At 32.5% G+C, this 15,843-nt stretch overlaps 1 protein-coding gene across 30 annotated transcripts in view; it reads right to left on the bottom strand.

The window, feature by feature from the left end:
* tutl (turtle) overlaps nt 1-15,843 on the bottom strand; it is a 426,131-nt gene that overhangs the window by 31,140 nt on the left and 379,148 nt on the right. For all 30 annotated transcript variants that reach the window (XM_067767671.1, XM_067767669.1, XM_067767687.1 and 27 more), the window contains one exon: nt 12,160-12,573. In XM_067767671.1, coding sequence (XP_067623772.1) covers nt 12,160-12,573 — 414 coding nt within the window. The remainder of the gene's footprint in view (nt 1-12,159; nt 12,574-15,843) is intronic.

The following is a 15,843-nucleotide window of genomic DNA, read 5'->3' as shown; positions in this document are numbered from 1 at the left end:
AAAAAAAAATTGATTGTGCTCATTTTCATCAGATGTCGTTCGGGCCTTTATTTTACCATCTTTGTGCGTGAATTGTTTACAAAAAACGTCTGCCCATTTCTTATTCAGGCACCTTTACCGGTATTGTACTTAGTTCTGGGCAGAAACAACGACGAAGAAACTAAGAACATGCCAAAATTATTTTGTGGGTAAAGGTGGTTTTGATTTGTTCAAAAAAAAAAAAAAAAAAAAAATAATGTTTGTTTTTTTTTTTTAAATTTTCTTGAAGGTACGAAAGCCTATGCAATATTCAAATACCATTTTTGAATTTGATATTGTTTTTTGACTTTCACAACACTCAAGCTAATTTTAAAATAGCTTTATCATTAATTATAAGATATCAAAGTTTGTTTATATTTTTAAGCACTCTGATCTTTTTTTTTTAATTCATGTACTAAGCAGTATGTTTGTTTGTTTTTTAAAGAATTTATAAGTTAATTGTTTTGTGTAGTTGTAATTGTATGTTTATTTAACTATAAAAAAAAAAAAGAATAGATAAAAAGTAGAAAAATATAAAAATTAATACTTAATAAAAAAAAAAAAATTTAGAAAACCTAAGAAATGTTAACAATACAACAATGTCAAGAAGATAATCCTTTTAAAATTCGATAGGGTCCTGGACCAAATCTAAGGCTAATTCTATATAGCTAAGCCTTTGTGCGTGTTGTGATACATATACTGTAGTTAAAAAAATATTCACTACAACTAAAATATATAAGAATGGATTATCCCAGGGTGGACTAACAAACAAATTTGATAGTCATAATCTTTCTCCAATACAGCGATACGCGGATTTCCTGCATCTGTTCCTTCATCCTTCAACCTTTTCGTGTAATGGGATTCGATCACATGTAGCAACACGCTCACGAAATTATCATACTTCAGGGGGCAAATTATGTATAACACAAGGAGTAATTTTTTCTCGTTTGAACCAAAATTTCATGCATTCACTTTAATGACGGACATAAAACCTGAACACCTCTATGAAATGTTTTGTATTATATAGTGGTGACTGTGGGTGTGAGTGACTGTGACGCGAAGTGACACGGCGTCATATATAGTCTGGCCGTAACTTAATTTTAAGAAATTTTTTTGTTTACTAAAATTAGTCATTTGGCCTCTCAATGAGATAACGTTTGAAAAGCTTATACCTATTTCACACAGAGGGTTAATGAAATAATTAGTCAAGTTTTCTACATTAGAGCACATATTGAACTCAATATCGCATACAAAATACGAATTGCTAATTATATCATTATTGCTTTATTGAATGCCTAATGGAGTCAAAAATTTAGTAGGTTTTGCCTAATGGGTCGGATTTTATTATCAATGTAACAAATCACAATGAAAATAAATTATTTTCAATAATTAAAAAAAAAAAATAGAAAAACATCAAAAAAATTACATAATTTATTTTCGCTACATTTGCAGAAAAAGATAATATGGCGCTTCCAAAAATAGGCACAAATTTGTTTAGGTGCAACATCTATAAGTAGTTGCGCATGTATTTTATTTTGATTGCCTTAATGGTTAAGGGGGAAACGGCTGCATTTCACTATTTTTTGTAAAAGCGTAATAGTTTTTTGGGTTGCTGATAAATGTTCGCTTAATGAAAAGGAAAACTTAATTATTTGATTAAACAAAATCGTGATTCGATTAAGTTTCTGTGTGAAATCGTTCTATTTTTTGAATTGAACCTTCTGTATTTTTCAGGAATAAAAACATGGCTTTTGTTAAATAAAATATAGCGGATCAATTATGTGGTTTACAGCAGTAGAAATTGGTTTTAGACCATTATTTGCTTAGTGCAAAGTTAAATAAAATTCGACTCGTCGAGCCGAAATAGTGGATTTTTAATTAACTTTGCACTAAGAAAATAATGGTAAAAAAGCCAACTTTTACGGCTGTAAACATGGTTTTTGGTTATTTTTGAATTTAAATTTTTTTCTATATATGTATATATTATTTTTTAGCTCTTTTTATCAAGCTGATATAAATTTTAAGTTCTTCCTAATTGGCACGGTAAGTTGTGATTTATTTAAGATATATTGGCATTAAAAAAAAAAAAAATTTGCAATTCGAAATACGGCAAAAAATAACGATTTGGAATGCTTGTACTATATGTAGTTTGTCATTGTACTCCTAAGCCAGGGCACGAATCGTAACATATTGTGACGAATATTAGTGACACTAAGAGATACTCACTTCACTAGTCTGATGCTAAGTAAATGAAGCCACAACAACAATAAAGTAGGCAGTCATTTGTATCTAAATAAACGAATCAATCATTATGTCTACACATATGTACGTACACGCAGCGGAGAGAGATGCACAAACACATGCATATATCTTATCTGAGATGCTCCCAAAAGGAAGCAATAATTTGTGCAAGTAACACTCACATATACACGCGCATATGGGAAGCTATAACGTGCATCTGTAGTTACGTTATAGCTGGTAATTTGTAGTTACGTTATAGCTGGTAATTTTATAGCTGCTAGTAAATTCTAGAAATAGAAGCGCCTAGAAGTATGCGAACGAGAAATCACAGATTATAAAAGGAGGTAAAGCTGAGAATCAGTAATCAGTTTGATTTAAGCAAGCTATCAGTTGCGAAGTATAAGTATTATTTTCAAGTAGTCTAATAAAGACCATTTTTGCATTATTCAATATTGGAGTTATTTATTCAACAGTTTAGTGATTCGAACATTAGCAGAAGATTTGGAATAAGCGGAATTTCAGTAAATTCGTTACAATATGATCACGGATCGGCAACCATACGAAAGAAAATTACGTGATACGTCAAACGTATAAACAAAATGGGATTATAACATACGATAGCAAACGGAGCGTAATTTATTTTAAATTCTTAAATTTTACGTTCCACATTAGGTTGAATTGTATTTTTAGCTTACAGTAGATTTTGAACTATCAAATTGGTTGCCAAAAATATAAAAGTTGAAGTAAATAACTGCGATGGATCCAATTTTATTTCTTTGTTTGAAGAGATAGTCTGAAGGCGGTTAAGAGAGACCAGTAACCCTTTGGACTTATCGAACAAAGCGTAAGCATACCAATTATGTATTATTTCTTTATAAAAAAAATTATTGCAGTTTTTTGAACAGATTTCGATTAACTTAATAAGCTTTTAATTACTTTCTGGAGAAGTTACATTTGAAGCAAGCCGATACCAAAGCCGGTGTCTCGCCACAAATGCCGCCAATATTTCCTGTTGGTTTGGAATAAGCTTGTTTGAAATACACCTTTGAAATTTTTTATTATATTTTATTTATTCATCTATTTTAACAATTTTCTTACATTTTCAATAAATTTTGTGTGTATACGATAGCCAGTTTGTGTTCGAATGAAAGTGGAACGGAACGTGTACGTTCAGTCACTCGTCACGTATGTTGCCAACCAAACTTACGATCGAAGTAGTACGCTCACGTATGTCATAATCCGAAAATCATGTGTTTCGTGGCCAGTTATGCGATCATGGATGTTACGATTTGGCTCCAAATTTTTATTTGTCACACGTAAGCAAAATACGTTTAAGCAATAGAGGTCGTCACTACCAATGTGCCGAATATGAAATAAGCACGAAAAAATACTTCCATTGGCAAGAACCGAATAGAAGTCGAAATAATGAAGACAAACAAACAACCGCTGTGATAACTGAATGCTTATAGCAGCGGCGCCTAAACGCTGCCGATGAAGGAATTTAGCAGTCCCCGAAATGGATCTATGCAACGAGCTTTGGCAGTTGTCTAAATTTTTTCTTTCTTCTATTCTAATTTAAAATTTTTTAAATTAAGAAAAATATATCATAACAATAATAATGATACAATAATTATTATTAGGCCTTGAGCTCGATTCAAACTCGCGATCTTACAAATCAGTAGGCCGATACAACAACAAAAATTGTTGAAAAATACTTCCTCAAAAGATAAGAATTTGAGGTATTTTTTGCAAATTTATTATATGACTTTCTATAATAATGAGGGAAATTGCCGTGCATGTAAAATATGTTTTTTTTCCGGTTTTAGAAAAATTTGATTGTTTTGAGAAGAAATTCCTCTGGTGAAATATGATTCAGTTTTTTCGAAAAAAAAAAAAAATTGTTTGAAAACTTCGATGCCTTTTTTGAAAGGGGTTGGGAACATACTCTCCCTGTTACTGTTATACGAATTTGCGATGCATCACTTCAAATACATACGTTAATTTTTCAATTTCAAAGTTATACTGCTTGATATGGCAACTTGCATAACTTAAAAACTAACCAATAGCTGACTTTTTGCAGTTAACTAGAAGTTAGTTACTTTCCACCAATAAAATTGTCAATAATAATCAAATTTCTTCTTTTGTTCTGGGTTTTAACATTTCGGGCAAATTTTTGTTATTTAGTTAAGTAGTTTTAAAAAAAAAGAATTAGTTGGCACTGAATCTAACTGATAGTTTTACATACTGTTTAGGATTTGGTAAAGGGGCTAGGAATGCAAGGCAAGAAAAAACAACTAGCTATTTACATGAAAAACATACCATAAAAATCTATAATACAATAATTTCCTTTAACTAGAGTTTATGAATGCATACATATATGAATACTTATGTTAAATGAAATATGAAGCGAAATATGTAAGCATATGAGCAAAAAACTATTTTCAATAAAGCATGCAATAAATTCATTATAAGATATGTTTAAAATAATTAAATTCATAAACCAAAAATTTAAAAGGTGATCTTTGCGTGAAAAAATAAAGCACTGAAGTTTTTGAAAAGGTATGAAATAAATTAAGAAAAAATTATAACAAACTGGAAATAAATTATATTTTAGAACATTTGAAGTAAAGGTGTTGTGATTTATGAAATGTAATATGAAACTGTTTATCTGCAAAAAAAAAAAAAAAAAAAAAATGCATTAGAGTTGCGCATATGTGTCCATGTTGCTTTTGATGGATATCTATGAATTTGACACTCTAAGGAGCTTCGTCTATATGGGAACGAGAAGCAAAATACCTATGGGTTACATTGTACAAAATCCTCATGTGGATATTACCTTAAAAAACTAACAACAGCTTGCTTCGTCTGCATTCGACTCTATGGCAAAACAAAATGGTATACTGGACATAAATTAATTGAAAAGGCAATATTGTCCCCTATGCTTTTTTTTTGTCAGACAGCCAGGAAACCTTACATGCCTTGTAGTATCAAATAATTATTATTAAATTAGTGGATGAATGCATTAGAGCTGTAAACAATCTGGGAGCCAAAAAGAAGGTTTTGTCTGGATGGACTAACGGCCATCAGGGACACGATGGTATGAACAGGCCGACCAACAAGTAGAACAAGGTGCTGAAGCAGTAATATATAAAATAAAAATTAATGTAAGGCGCGATAACCTCCGAAGAGATCTAAGGCCGAGCTTCTCTTCCAATTTGCGTCGTGCTCCTCTTGATTTTCCCTACAAATTGGCCGGACGGGACCTACATGTCTTATGCCGACTCCGAACGGCATCTGCAAGGCAGATGAGTTTTCACTGAGAGCTTTTCATGGCAGAAATACACCCGGAGCGCTTGCCAAACACTGCCGAGGGGCGACCCCGCTTAGAAAAATTTTCTTCTAATTGAAAAACCTTATTTCTAAAATTTTTATGTTGCTTTGCCCAGGGTGCGAACCCAGGGCATAAGGTGTGATAGGCGGAGCACGCTACCATCACACCACGGTGGCCGCCGTAGCAGTAATATATAGTCCAGAGAAATTCTGTGAACTTATATAGGCACACACTAAGGAAACCATAAGTAACTGGGAACAATGCAGTGCAGACAAAACTACCTTCAATACTCAGGGCAAAAACAGACAAAATCGTTAATACCCCCAGCAACTCATTAAACAGAGAAGACCTACGAACTTTAAATGGGTACAATACGAGAAATTGTAGTATACGTATCACCAAAGTAAGTTGAATCGATCCAATACAAAAATCTATCGTTTTTGTGAGCTGAAAGATGAAATGCCGGTTTACAGTCTCTGCGCTCTCGTAACGCAGAGTTTCTCACATCTATTTGGCGTAATCTTAATCGCTTCGTAATAAAGAGTAAAAAGTCAAAGAGTTACTTAAATACATTAAAAACCTCCACATACAACAAAAGGTTGAAATTCAAGCACAGTGAATATAAATAAAGGTCGTGGTGCATCGAGGCTTAATAACAAGAATAATGTGGGAAGCAGCCTTAACAGCGTGAGCAATGCCAGCTTTAAGTTCAAAGAAAAATCACTTCTGCCCCAAAGTGCTAATTTGGACTGTATATGACATAACCAAAATTAATTTAAATATAAATCCACAACAGTCAAACCCCTCAAATATTAAAATTTGTACAGCACAAGGCAATGAGGTCAGAGGCCAAGTATTGATTGTGGCGACATTCTGCATGCAATTTAAATTGTTTTGCAGATTTATCATACGAATGCTAGGGGAAATGATAACAGTAGAATTGCCGTGGTAACTCCATTGTGGTTTTATTTTCGCGTGTCGAGTTTATTTTAATTCAATACTTACACTGAAAGAAATGGTGCTAGTAAAATCAACAAATCGGTTCTGTTGTTCTTGACTTAACGGAGATTCGGTGAAATTGATCGAATTATGGTTAATTCGACCGAGTTCTTTGTCAAGTGAACAAATTGGTTTAGTCATTTCAACAGAAGAGAAATCGTCGCTCTTAAGTTAACAAAATTCTGTAAAATGGACAGATTCCTAATCAATCTAACTGATTTTTTTGTTAAAACAACTGATCTCACTGGTCATTTCTACAGCGATCAACAGTCAATTTACGTATATATATGGCGGCCGCCGTGGTGTGATGGTAGCGTGCTCCGTCTACCATACCGAAGACCCTGGGTTCACACCCCGGGCAAAGCAACATACAAATTTTAGAAATAAGGTTTTTCAATTAGAAGAAAATTTTCCCAAGCGGGGTCGCCCCTCGGCACTGTTCGGCAAGCACTCCGAGTGTATTTCTGCCATGAAAAGGTCTCAGTGAAAACTCATCTGCCTTTCAAACATAGGTACTTTCGTACTAAGCTGTCACAACAACTTTTATTGTTCATTTGATTACTAAAACGGTCAATTACGAATCTGCGATTTGTGCGCAGTTGATTCAACATCTTGTAGCGATGGATAAAAATTTCGGTTGAATTGACCCGTATTTTGGTTGATTTTACCAGTCTTTTTCTTTCAGTGTAAATGTTACCATCACTTATTTTAAAACTGATTGCGTGTGATTTTGATTTTGTATTGAAATCGTTAACAGTTGCTATTTTTCCACGTCATTAAACTTTCAATTTTAAATTAAGCTAATTTTGTGTAAAATTTTAGCCCGGGGAACATTTATTGTTTGTATGATAAAGTTTGAATCCTTAATTAGCTTATTGTGAAAAACTACATTCAAATGAATGCTGCAGCTTTGAATTTTTGAAACGAAACATTTATTTTTCTGGTTTAATCAAACTTGTATTGAATGGCTTAGCTAAATATTCATATTTGGGCTCTTAAATAGAGGTAAAGGTTTTTGTGCATTTCAATTTAAATTTTTCTATTTATTGACTTCAAATATTGAACTTCGCTCACTAAATTTAAACTAAGAAAATGCATATATATACAGCGAATACGAAAATAGCAGGCAAAATTCCAATAAATTTTAATCTCAAATTATATGTTATAGGTCTCTCTAAATTTTCATTGACTTTCGACAATTTTATTTTGCGAAGGGTTTTTATATATGCTTTCATGCGAAGAGCACATAGCTTTATTTTTTATTAACACCTTGCAATTCAAGTTCAGAAAATTACAATTCAAGTTCGGATTTTCAATTCAAGGTCAAACATTTTCAATTCGAGTTCAGAAATTACAATTCAAGTTCAGGCAATTACAATTAAAGTTCAGAAATTACAACTCAAGTTAAGAAAATTACATATCAAGTTCTGAAAATTCAATTCAATTTCAGAAATCTATAAGAAGGGTGTTATTTTTATAAAAGTTATTCAACGTATATGTAACACTTATATGTTACATTCGGAAATATTGATGCTTCGTTGACAATGTTGCTAAAATGGTGGCTTGGATATACTCTACCCCAAATTTTGTCCAAGATATTTACATCCCGAGCTTAGAAATCAAACGGAGGATAAATCTTTCCAACAAGTGCATGAGAACGGTTCGGCCAAGAAAGTACTTCAGTCGACACCGCATTTTGGCCGCAGTGGAAGGGAGAGACCCCCACATAGTGGCGAGAGGCAGATGAGGACAACTTGATCTCCCGTGGTGCTCCCAATCGCCGTCATTTACCGCAAAACAGGGAAAGCTGGCGAGATTTGTTACGAAACGGCCAAACTTCCATAGACGGTTAGCGCCAATTCATGATGAATGATGTTGATGGCGGATAAGTTGAGAAATTTTTGACATATGGTGCGAATATCTATGCACACAGAACCTATACGTTATTGTGGGAGGGTGGGCGCTCCATTGAGTTTGTAAGTGGTCATATCTTCGTCATCACTGCTGTCACAATCAATGCAAATCAATGGTTGTGACCCTAAGAATATAGCTGAAAGGCCTTGTAACTGATTCTTATGAGCGCAAGAGAGAGAAGAGAGGGAAGGTTTCTTTTATTTCCATTGGATGAAAGCAAAAAATACTGACAAATTTTCTGAACTTGAGTTTCTGATCTTGAATCGTAATTTTCTGAACTTAAATTGTAATTTTCTGAATATCGAGTATAATTTTCTGAACTTGAGTAATAATTTTCTGAACTTTAATTAAAAATTTTGAGCTCGAATTCCGAATTTGAATTGTAAATTTCTGAACTTAAATGGGAAACTCTGAACTTAAGTTGCAAATTTCTGAGCTTAAATTGTAGATTTCTGAATATAAATTGAAAATTCTGAACTTAAGTTGCAACTTTCTGAGCTTAAATTGTAGATTTCTGAATATAAATTGAAAATTCTGAACTTCAGTTGTAATTTTCTAAACTTGAATTGTGATTTTCTGAACTGAAACTGGAAAAGCTATAGAAGAAAATTTCAAACTCAGGGTGGGTATTTGATGTATATTGGAACGAATTTCCGATCATCCCTAATCAATTTTGATTTCGTAAATTTTCGTTCTAATTTGTTGTTGTGGTTTGTTTTGTAGTTAGAATTCGTAGGTGTATATACATATGTATGTGTATGTGCTGTGTGTTCTTTCAGAACCGATAAGAATTTTTACTCATCTATTTGTGTGGGTAACTGAGGCAGGTAGAAGTCAGTAATCCTAGTCTTTTGACATTCTTTGTGTGTTTGTTGCTTTGGTGTGTTTATTGTTTTGTGTTTATTTGTTGTTGTGTGTTTGTCTGTTGTACCTATGTGATTACAGTTTCTTTGTAAACAAGTTTTAAATGTTCAAATATTGTATCAGGAATCGTGTTTGTCTTTTCGTTTATTATCCTATCGTCGAACGGTCAGACGTCGGCCTATTGCTTGTATGTGAATGACCCCGACCATTTTATTGATGTTTGCTGGGGAACATTCATTTTCGACCATGCGTTTCGCGAAGCTGGTCTCTGATGTTTGCGGTTCGTGTTTTTTGTTGTAATCTCTAATGTGTTTTCTCAACCTCAATATTATTTGTCGTTCTGTTTGTCCTATGTAACTGTGTTGACATCCGCAGGTAAGCTTGTACACACAGTAATTGCTAAACTAAGCTAGTGTTAGTTTTTAGTTTTCACCTCAAATTGTTCGATGTTTTGAACGCTATGTTAATGTTGTATTAATATAATTATTGACTTCTGTACTCACAAAAGACTAACTAGGGAAACCATAAGTAACTGGGGAAAAAGCAGTTTAGTCAACACTGAATATTATGCTCAGCGCAAAGACACGCCAAACTGCTAGTACCCCAGCAGCAAATGTATTAGCCAAACCCTAATTTAATTTTAACTCTCTCAATGGGTACAATACGAGACACTCTAGCCTAAGATATCCTTTTAGTAAGATCTATCGGATGAAAAAATGTGTTACTTTTGTGAGCTGGATTATGAAATGACGGTTCACATGCTCTCTTTCTGCCAATGCATGGCTCTGGCAAGGCAGAATTCACCCATTTAGCTGGATAGACACTTGAGCCTCTCGTGTTATGAAGAGAAATGCCTGAAGAGCTACTTAAATACGTTAAAAACTACAACATACAGTAATAGGCTGAAAGGCTAAGCACTATAGATCTAAAGGGCCAATTAATAGTGACTTATCCATAACCAGATAATACAGCTGATCGCACCAACCTTATGGAAACCAATCTAATCGATTAATGGTGCCATACCATAACGCCAAAGCCATAACCATACCATAGCCAACAAATTGGCTAAAAATATTTGAGTTGGAGGATTTATTAACTTTTTGTAGATTTTATTTATTGTTTTGGATACGTTTTGACTAAGAGACTTATTTTTTGTGTTATATGTTTGCAATTTTTTGCGATTTCTTCATTTTAATGAAATTTTCACGAGTTTTAGGTTAAGGCACCAATAACTGATGCCAATTTGATACGGATAAGTAAAAATATGGATATGACTATGGCGTTAGGGTTAAGGAAGTTTAATTGGCCCTTAACTCATGGGTATCCAAAAATTGAGAGCAGAATTGTGCAATGGAATTCCGGCCATTATACCTCAATTTTAACAATTTCTAATTCATATCCTCCTTATGTGTACAAGAAAAATGTTTTAAAAAAATTCAGCCAATTGTTGATATAAAAATATTCGATAATATGAGTTAGTATAGAAAGCTCCCGCCAGTGACCATACCGTATTGAAAGCTGGTATAAATGTGGCTGAAAGCTGCAAGTGTTTAATAAGTTATTCCTAGCTTCTAGTTATACACTATGAAATTAAGAAACCTGTGTAAGATGGATGGCGGATAACAACAGTATACATATGTATCTTTCCTTCCAAGGTTCAAAGTTTTTTATTTCTTTATAATTGCCTAGTACCTACCTAGTTCAAAAAATAAAGTATAGTTCATTCAAATTAGCAAAATTCATAAAAAGTTATAAATAAAACAGTGTTGTAAAATACAAAAGCAAATTATTTTAATATAAGAAACAAAGCATTTGTAAATTTTTAAATAATAATAATAATTAAATATTTGTACTCATTAATTATTAGTTTTAGTTTTTTGTTATTACGATAAGCCAATTTTTGCTTCAAACAAAGAAATTTATTTAAAAATATTTTACACAAATATCGTAAATAGTCAAGTATTTGTTTGTAATTAATTATTAACGGTTATTTTTTGTTGTAATAAAATAATAATCATACTATGCTATTGTTATACAAAAACAGAAAAAGTGGTGGTTAAAATTAATTATTATTACTATTACAAGAGAATTTTACATATTTATTTAATCAAAAAATGTATATTATAATTACAAATTAGTTATGTATGAAAATTCTTTTGGGAAATCATAAACAAAGTTGTAGAATTTAATCAAGCAATCAATAGGTAGGTTTAATTAGCAAATTTCACGCAAAACCAAGATTTCATATATTGAATTTTGTTTATTTGTTTGGTATTTTCAAACTTATTTAGCAATCAAATTTTAATTTAATTTCACAAAAGCATCTATGTTTATATATCATATTAGTATATAATAAAAAAATAATCCTTAGTACTTATATTTGACCGTAAATGGAATGCGCAGCGCGAAACAAAGCCTATGAGGAGGGCAGCACCAGTAGCAGCGGTAGCACCAACATTCGCTGTCACATTTTGAACTGCCTGTCACAGCTGCCTACCAAACTGCCACCATTTTTTTTTTTTTCAAATTCTGCGCTACATTCGTTTATGCTTCGTTTATTTGCATATCACAAGTACACACACACACACATACACAAGCATCAATACACCATTGGTGTTTCTGCTGCTTCTGGTGCTGTGGCGTCACGTCTACGCATTCCCTTTTTATTGGCCATCATCAAAAACCATTTCTGCGAATACATTGTCAGTTAAAGTTTTCATTTTTATTTTTCGTTTTAACTTTAATGTATTCGCTTTTTTGCACTTGCTTCATTGGTATATGAAGTTTTTTACCTTTTTCCTGTTTTCGTCGTTTACGTTTATTGCAAATTTTTACAGCACAAACCGATAAAATGATAGCAACTATGAAAAACAGGATTCCCCCAACGACACCGGCTGTTATTGCTTTATGTTTGACGCGTGCCGGTACCGGAAATTTAACTTCATCACTGGATTCGTAGGATTTTTCGGAATTAGCTAAAACGCGAAAATAATATGTACGACCGCCAACTAAATTCTTAACTAAATATTGTGTCTCTTCGGGTCGTATTTGACCGCGATTGAGCGTCTTCCATTGGGCATCGGTGCGATATTTGATTGTATAGAATTTGACGATATGCGCACGTTCCAATGGTGCTTGCCATGATATAAGAAAACCATTTGAGACTTCCGTAACGGTTAGATTGCGTGGTGGACCGGGCTTTGGACCTGTATAGATGTGTAAAGATATGGAGAAAGTGAAAATTGTGTAAATAAATGTAATGATTTAATGTAAATATTACATATGCATTTATAAATTGGATTTACACCTGCGAACGGAAAAATAGCAGTGAACATTTTCACCAAATTTCGTTTATTAAAGTTTTTGTTTGTTTTCGTTATTTAAAGAAAATTACTCGTTTAAATTTTTTAACTTAAACTACGTAAGCTAAATTAAACTAAGTAACCTAATTTCAGAGCAGGTTTTCGAAAAAAATTCGATGTTTTGAGAAAAGTTATCCAAAAAATTTGAAAGTTTGAAAACAGTTTTTGAAAATTTCGAACTCTCTGTTTTGATTTCACTGAATGTTTTGTGTGCGTACATAGTTTTGTAGTCCTAGTAATTGAACTCAAATTCGTCAATTAAATTCTTCTTGTCTTACTTTGGATACTTTAAGAAAAAATTTCTATAAACTTTGTAAATGAAACTATTGTAATAATATCGCAAACGTTCTCGAAATTCGAGAGAATTGTCGAAAAGTTAAAAGTTTTTTTATCTGATTTTTTGTTATTTTATATTTTCATGCAAAGTGTGTAAAATATTATTATATGGAAGAAAATATGAAACATCCTTCGAAAAAAAAAATTCGAAAAAAAGTTCGAAATTTTCGAAAAATTTTCTCGAAACTTCGATCTTTTTTCCAAAGCACTTTTGAGAATAGTTTACATAATTTTATAAAAAAATCCATAAAAATTGTTCCACTGCTTATTTTCAGTCAGCTGCTGTATATTGTATTAATATCATAATAGGGGTATTTGCTTTGTCTTGCAAGGTGCATCGATTGCTCGGTTTGTTTATATCCTTTGCAATATTACCAGAGCACACGATTGCGTAGTTATAGTATGCATCAGTTGTAAACAAGCGTCAAATAACTGGCATAGAATATAACAAAATATTACAAAAAATATGAGAACCAATTGTTAAATTTTTTCGTGAGCACATTCTGAGGATTTAGAAGAATACCGTTGAAGCAGGGTTGCATTTTCATTTCCTAGAATTTGATATTTTTTCGTCTATTTTGTTGTTGTAACATTACACGTGGTACAATTTATGCATTCCAAGAAATCCATGCACCGTTTGCAATACAAAGCGAGCCCCGCTCATATATTATAAATGTAATCAAAAAAATATTTTTTAAATTAAAAAATAAAGATTTGGTAAATAATGACCAGCAAATTTGGTATGGGTGTGTTTTTCATTAAACTTAATTGAATTTATAAAATTTTATATTCTATTATAAAAAAAATCTTTACAACAATGATAGATGATTTAATTTTACATATAATTCCACTGAGCTTTTCTCAATTAAAATCGATTCTGTCATTAAAAAAGGTGTAAATTGTACCAATTTCACACAGAGAACTAATGAAGTAATTATCCAAGTAGTCTTCATTTAAGCGCTAAGTAAATCCCCCTATATATATTAAAATCTAAACAGTTCTGCTTGAATTTGTACTAAGTATGTTTACAAAAACGACTATATAAGAAGTATTTAATCAGATAACTTGAAAATTAGGCTTTTGTTAATAAAGCGCACAGTTAGGCTGTTGATACAAAGCTTGGTATGTGGCTAGGCGAGAAAAGAGATGCCAATCTATTATAGTTGGCAACTCATTCAAAGTGGCAAATTTTCATGTTTCTACGCGAATTACGTAACTTCACTTTTACAGAAAACTGGTTTTTCATATTCAGGACACTCATAACACGTCGAAAAAGGCAAGTAGATAGTCGGTTTTTCAAAAATAAAGAAGTACGTAGTTTGAGTTGCAAACATACATGAAAACGACTATTTGAGGGCAATGCGCTGCCACAACGTCCGAGAAAAAAAAAAAAAAACTATTGTTCCTAAATTAACTACAGCTCATCCAGGAGTTGAATTTAAATCACAAGGGATGTAGATTTACCAGAAAAAAATAATTTCAGCCTGTTTGAGAAGAGCTCGTAGACTTCATGTTGATAACAACTGACGCCTTACAGTTTTAATATTGGTTTATTATCGACAACGAATTATTATTTGTTATCCGATCCTTAGAGCAGGGTACAGATGTGTCATTGAACGAGTTATCAGTATCGGTAAGAGTAATCTATAGAAAATCGATAACACGCCTTTAACATGATAATCGATAAATAATACACAACTTTGCGATAGTAAATTGGTACGCTTTAAATAACCAATTTATGAATTTTCGAAATTTATGAATTTAAAACAAAAATCTATAACTTTGCATAAAACAAACACAATGGATAAAACGCCGATAAAAAATCGATGACTTTTCGATAACTCATAAATAACTTGTTCTAAAAAATTGATACCTTTTCGATAAATATTCGATATATTGTTGATATGAAATCGATAAATTTTCCATAGCAAACCGATAACTCGTAAACATCGATAACTCATCAGATACCTTTGTTATCGTTATCAAGCTTATAACACTTCGATAACAAAGCGATAACTTGAAGATAATATACGATATCATTTATGTTTTATTTATTATTTATAATTTTTATTGTTACAGAGTCTTTGAGAGGCAGTGGCTTCTTAATCGCCGAGATCTAAAACAGAGAAACTCATTAGCTGAGAAATATAGATTCACAAATACAACAGATTAAAAGTATACACATTATTTTTTAATTATTAAGAGAAGATAGAACCGTTTTTTCATGGCAAAGAGCGTGGCCGAAATATCCATTATTCTCGAGTGAGAGTTATATTCTTCACACAAACATAGAAAAGGTTCGTTTAGTTGGAAATTGCTTCTACATTGTTTAAGAATTATAGGTTTCTAATGCCTTGAAACTCGGCATGGAACATTCAGTGAGATTGAAATCGATCCATTCTACCTACACCTACCTAGATTCTGTATTCCTACATGTGTCCATAATATTACCAGAATTTGGTAACCAAACGGGAAAACCCCCATTATGTACCAGGAACTATATTATAGAATAACATCATCCTCTTGGCATATGCAAGAAGTTTTTTAGGACCTAGCTTAATTGCTGCCTCGGGATCTGGCAACTATGCCATGCCTTATAGCTGGAGCTATCTGCATACACAGTGAGTTTGACTGATCCTCTGTCGAACCACATTAGCAATTGATTGAACACCAGCATCCACATCATTGGTGGTAATATCCTACTCCTCGCCGTTTCTCTGTTTACAGATTTTGTGACCTCGCATAGACCTCATTTCGCAGTGATAATTCATTCTGCAG

This window comes from Eurosta solidaginis, chromosome 2 (genome assembly GCF_040869045.1).
Source record: "Eurosta solidaginis isolate ZX-2024a chromosome 2, ASM4086904v1, whole genome shotgun sequence".
Lineage (NCBI taxonomy): Eukaryota > Metazoa > Arthropoda > Insecta > Diptera > Tephritidae > Eurosta > Eurosta solidaginis.
The sequence above is the reverse complement of the archived record's forward strand: the minus strand, read 5'-3'. Positions and strand labels throughout refer to the sequence as shown.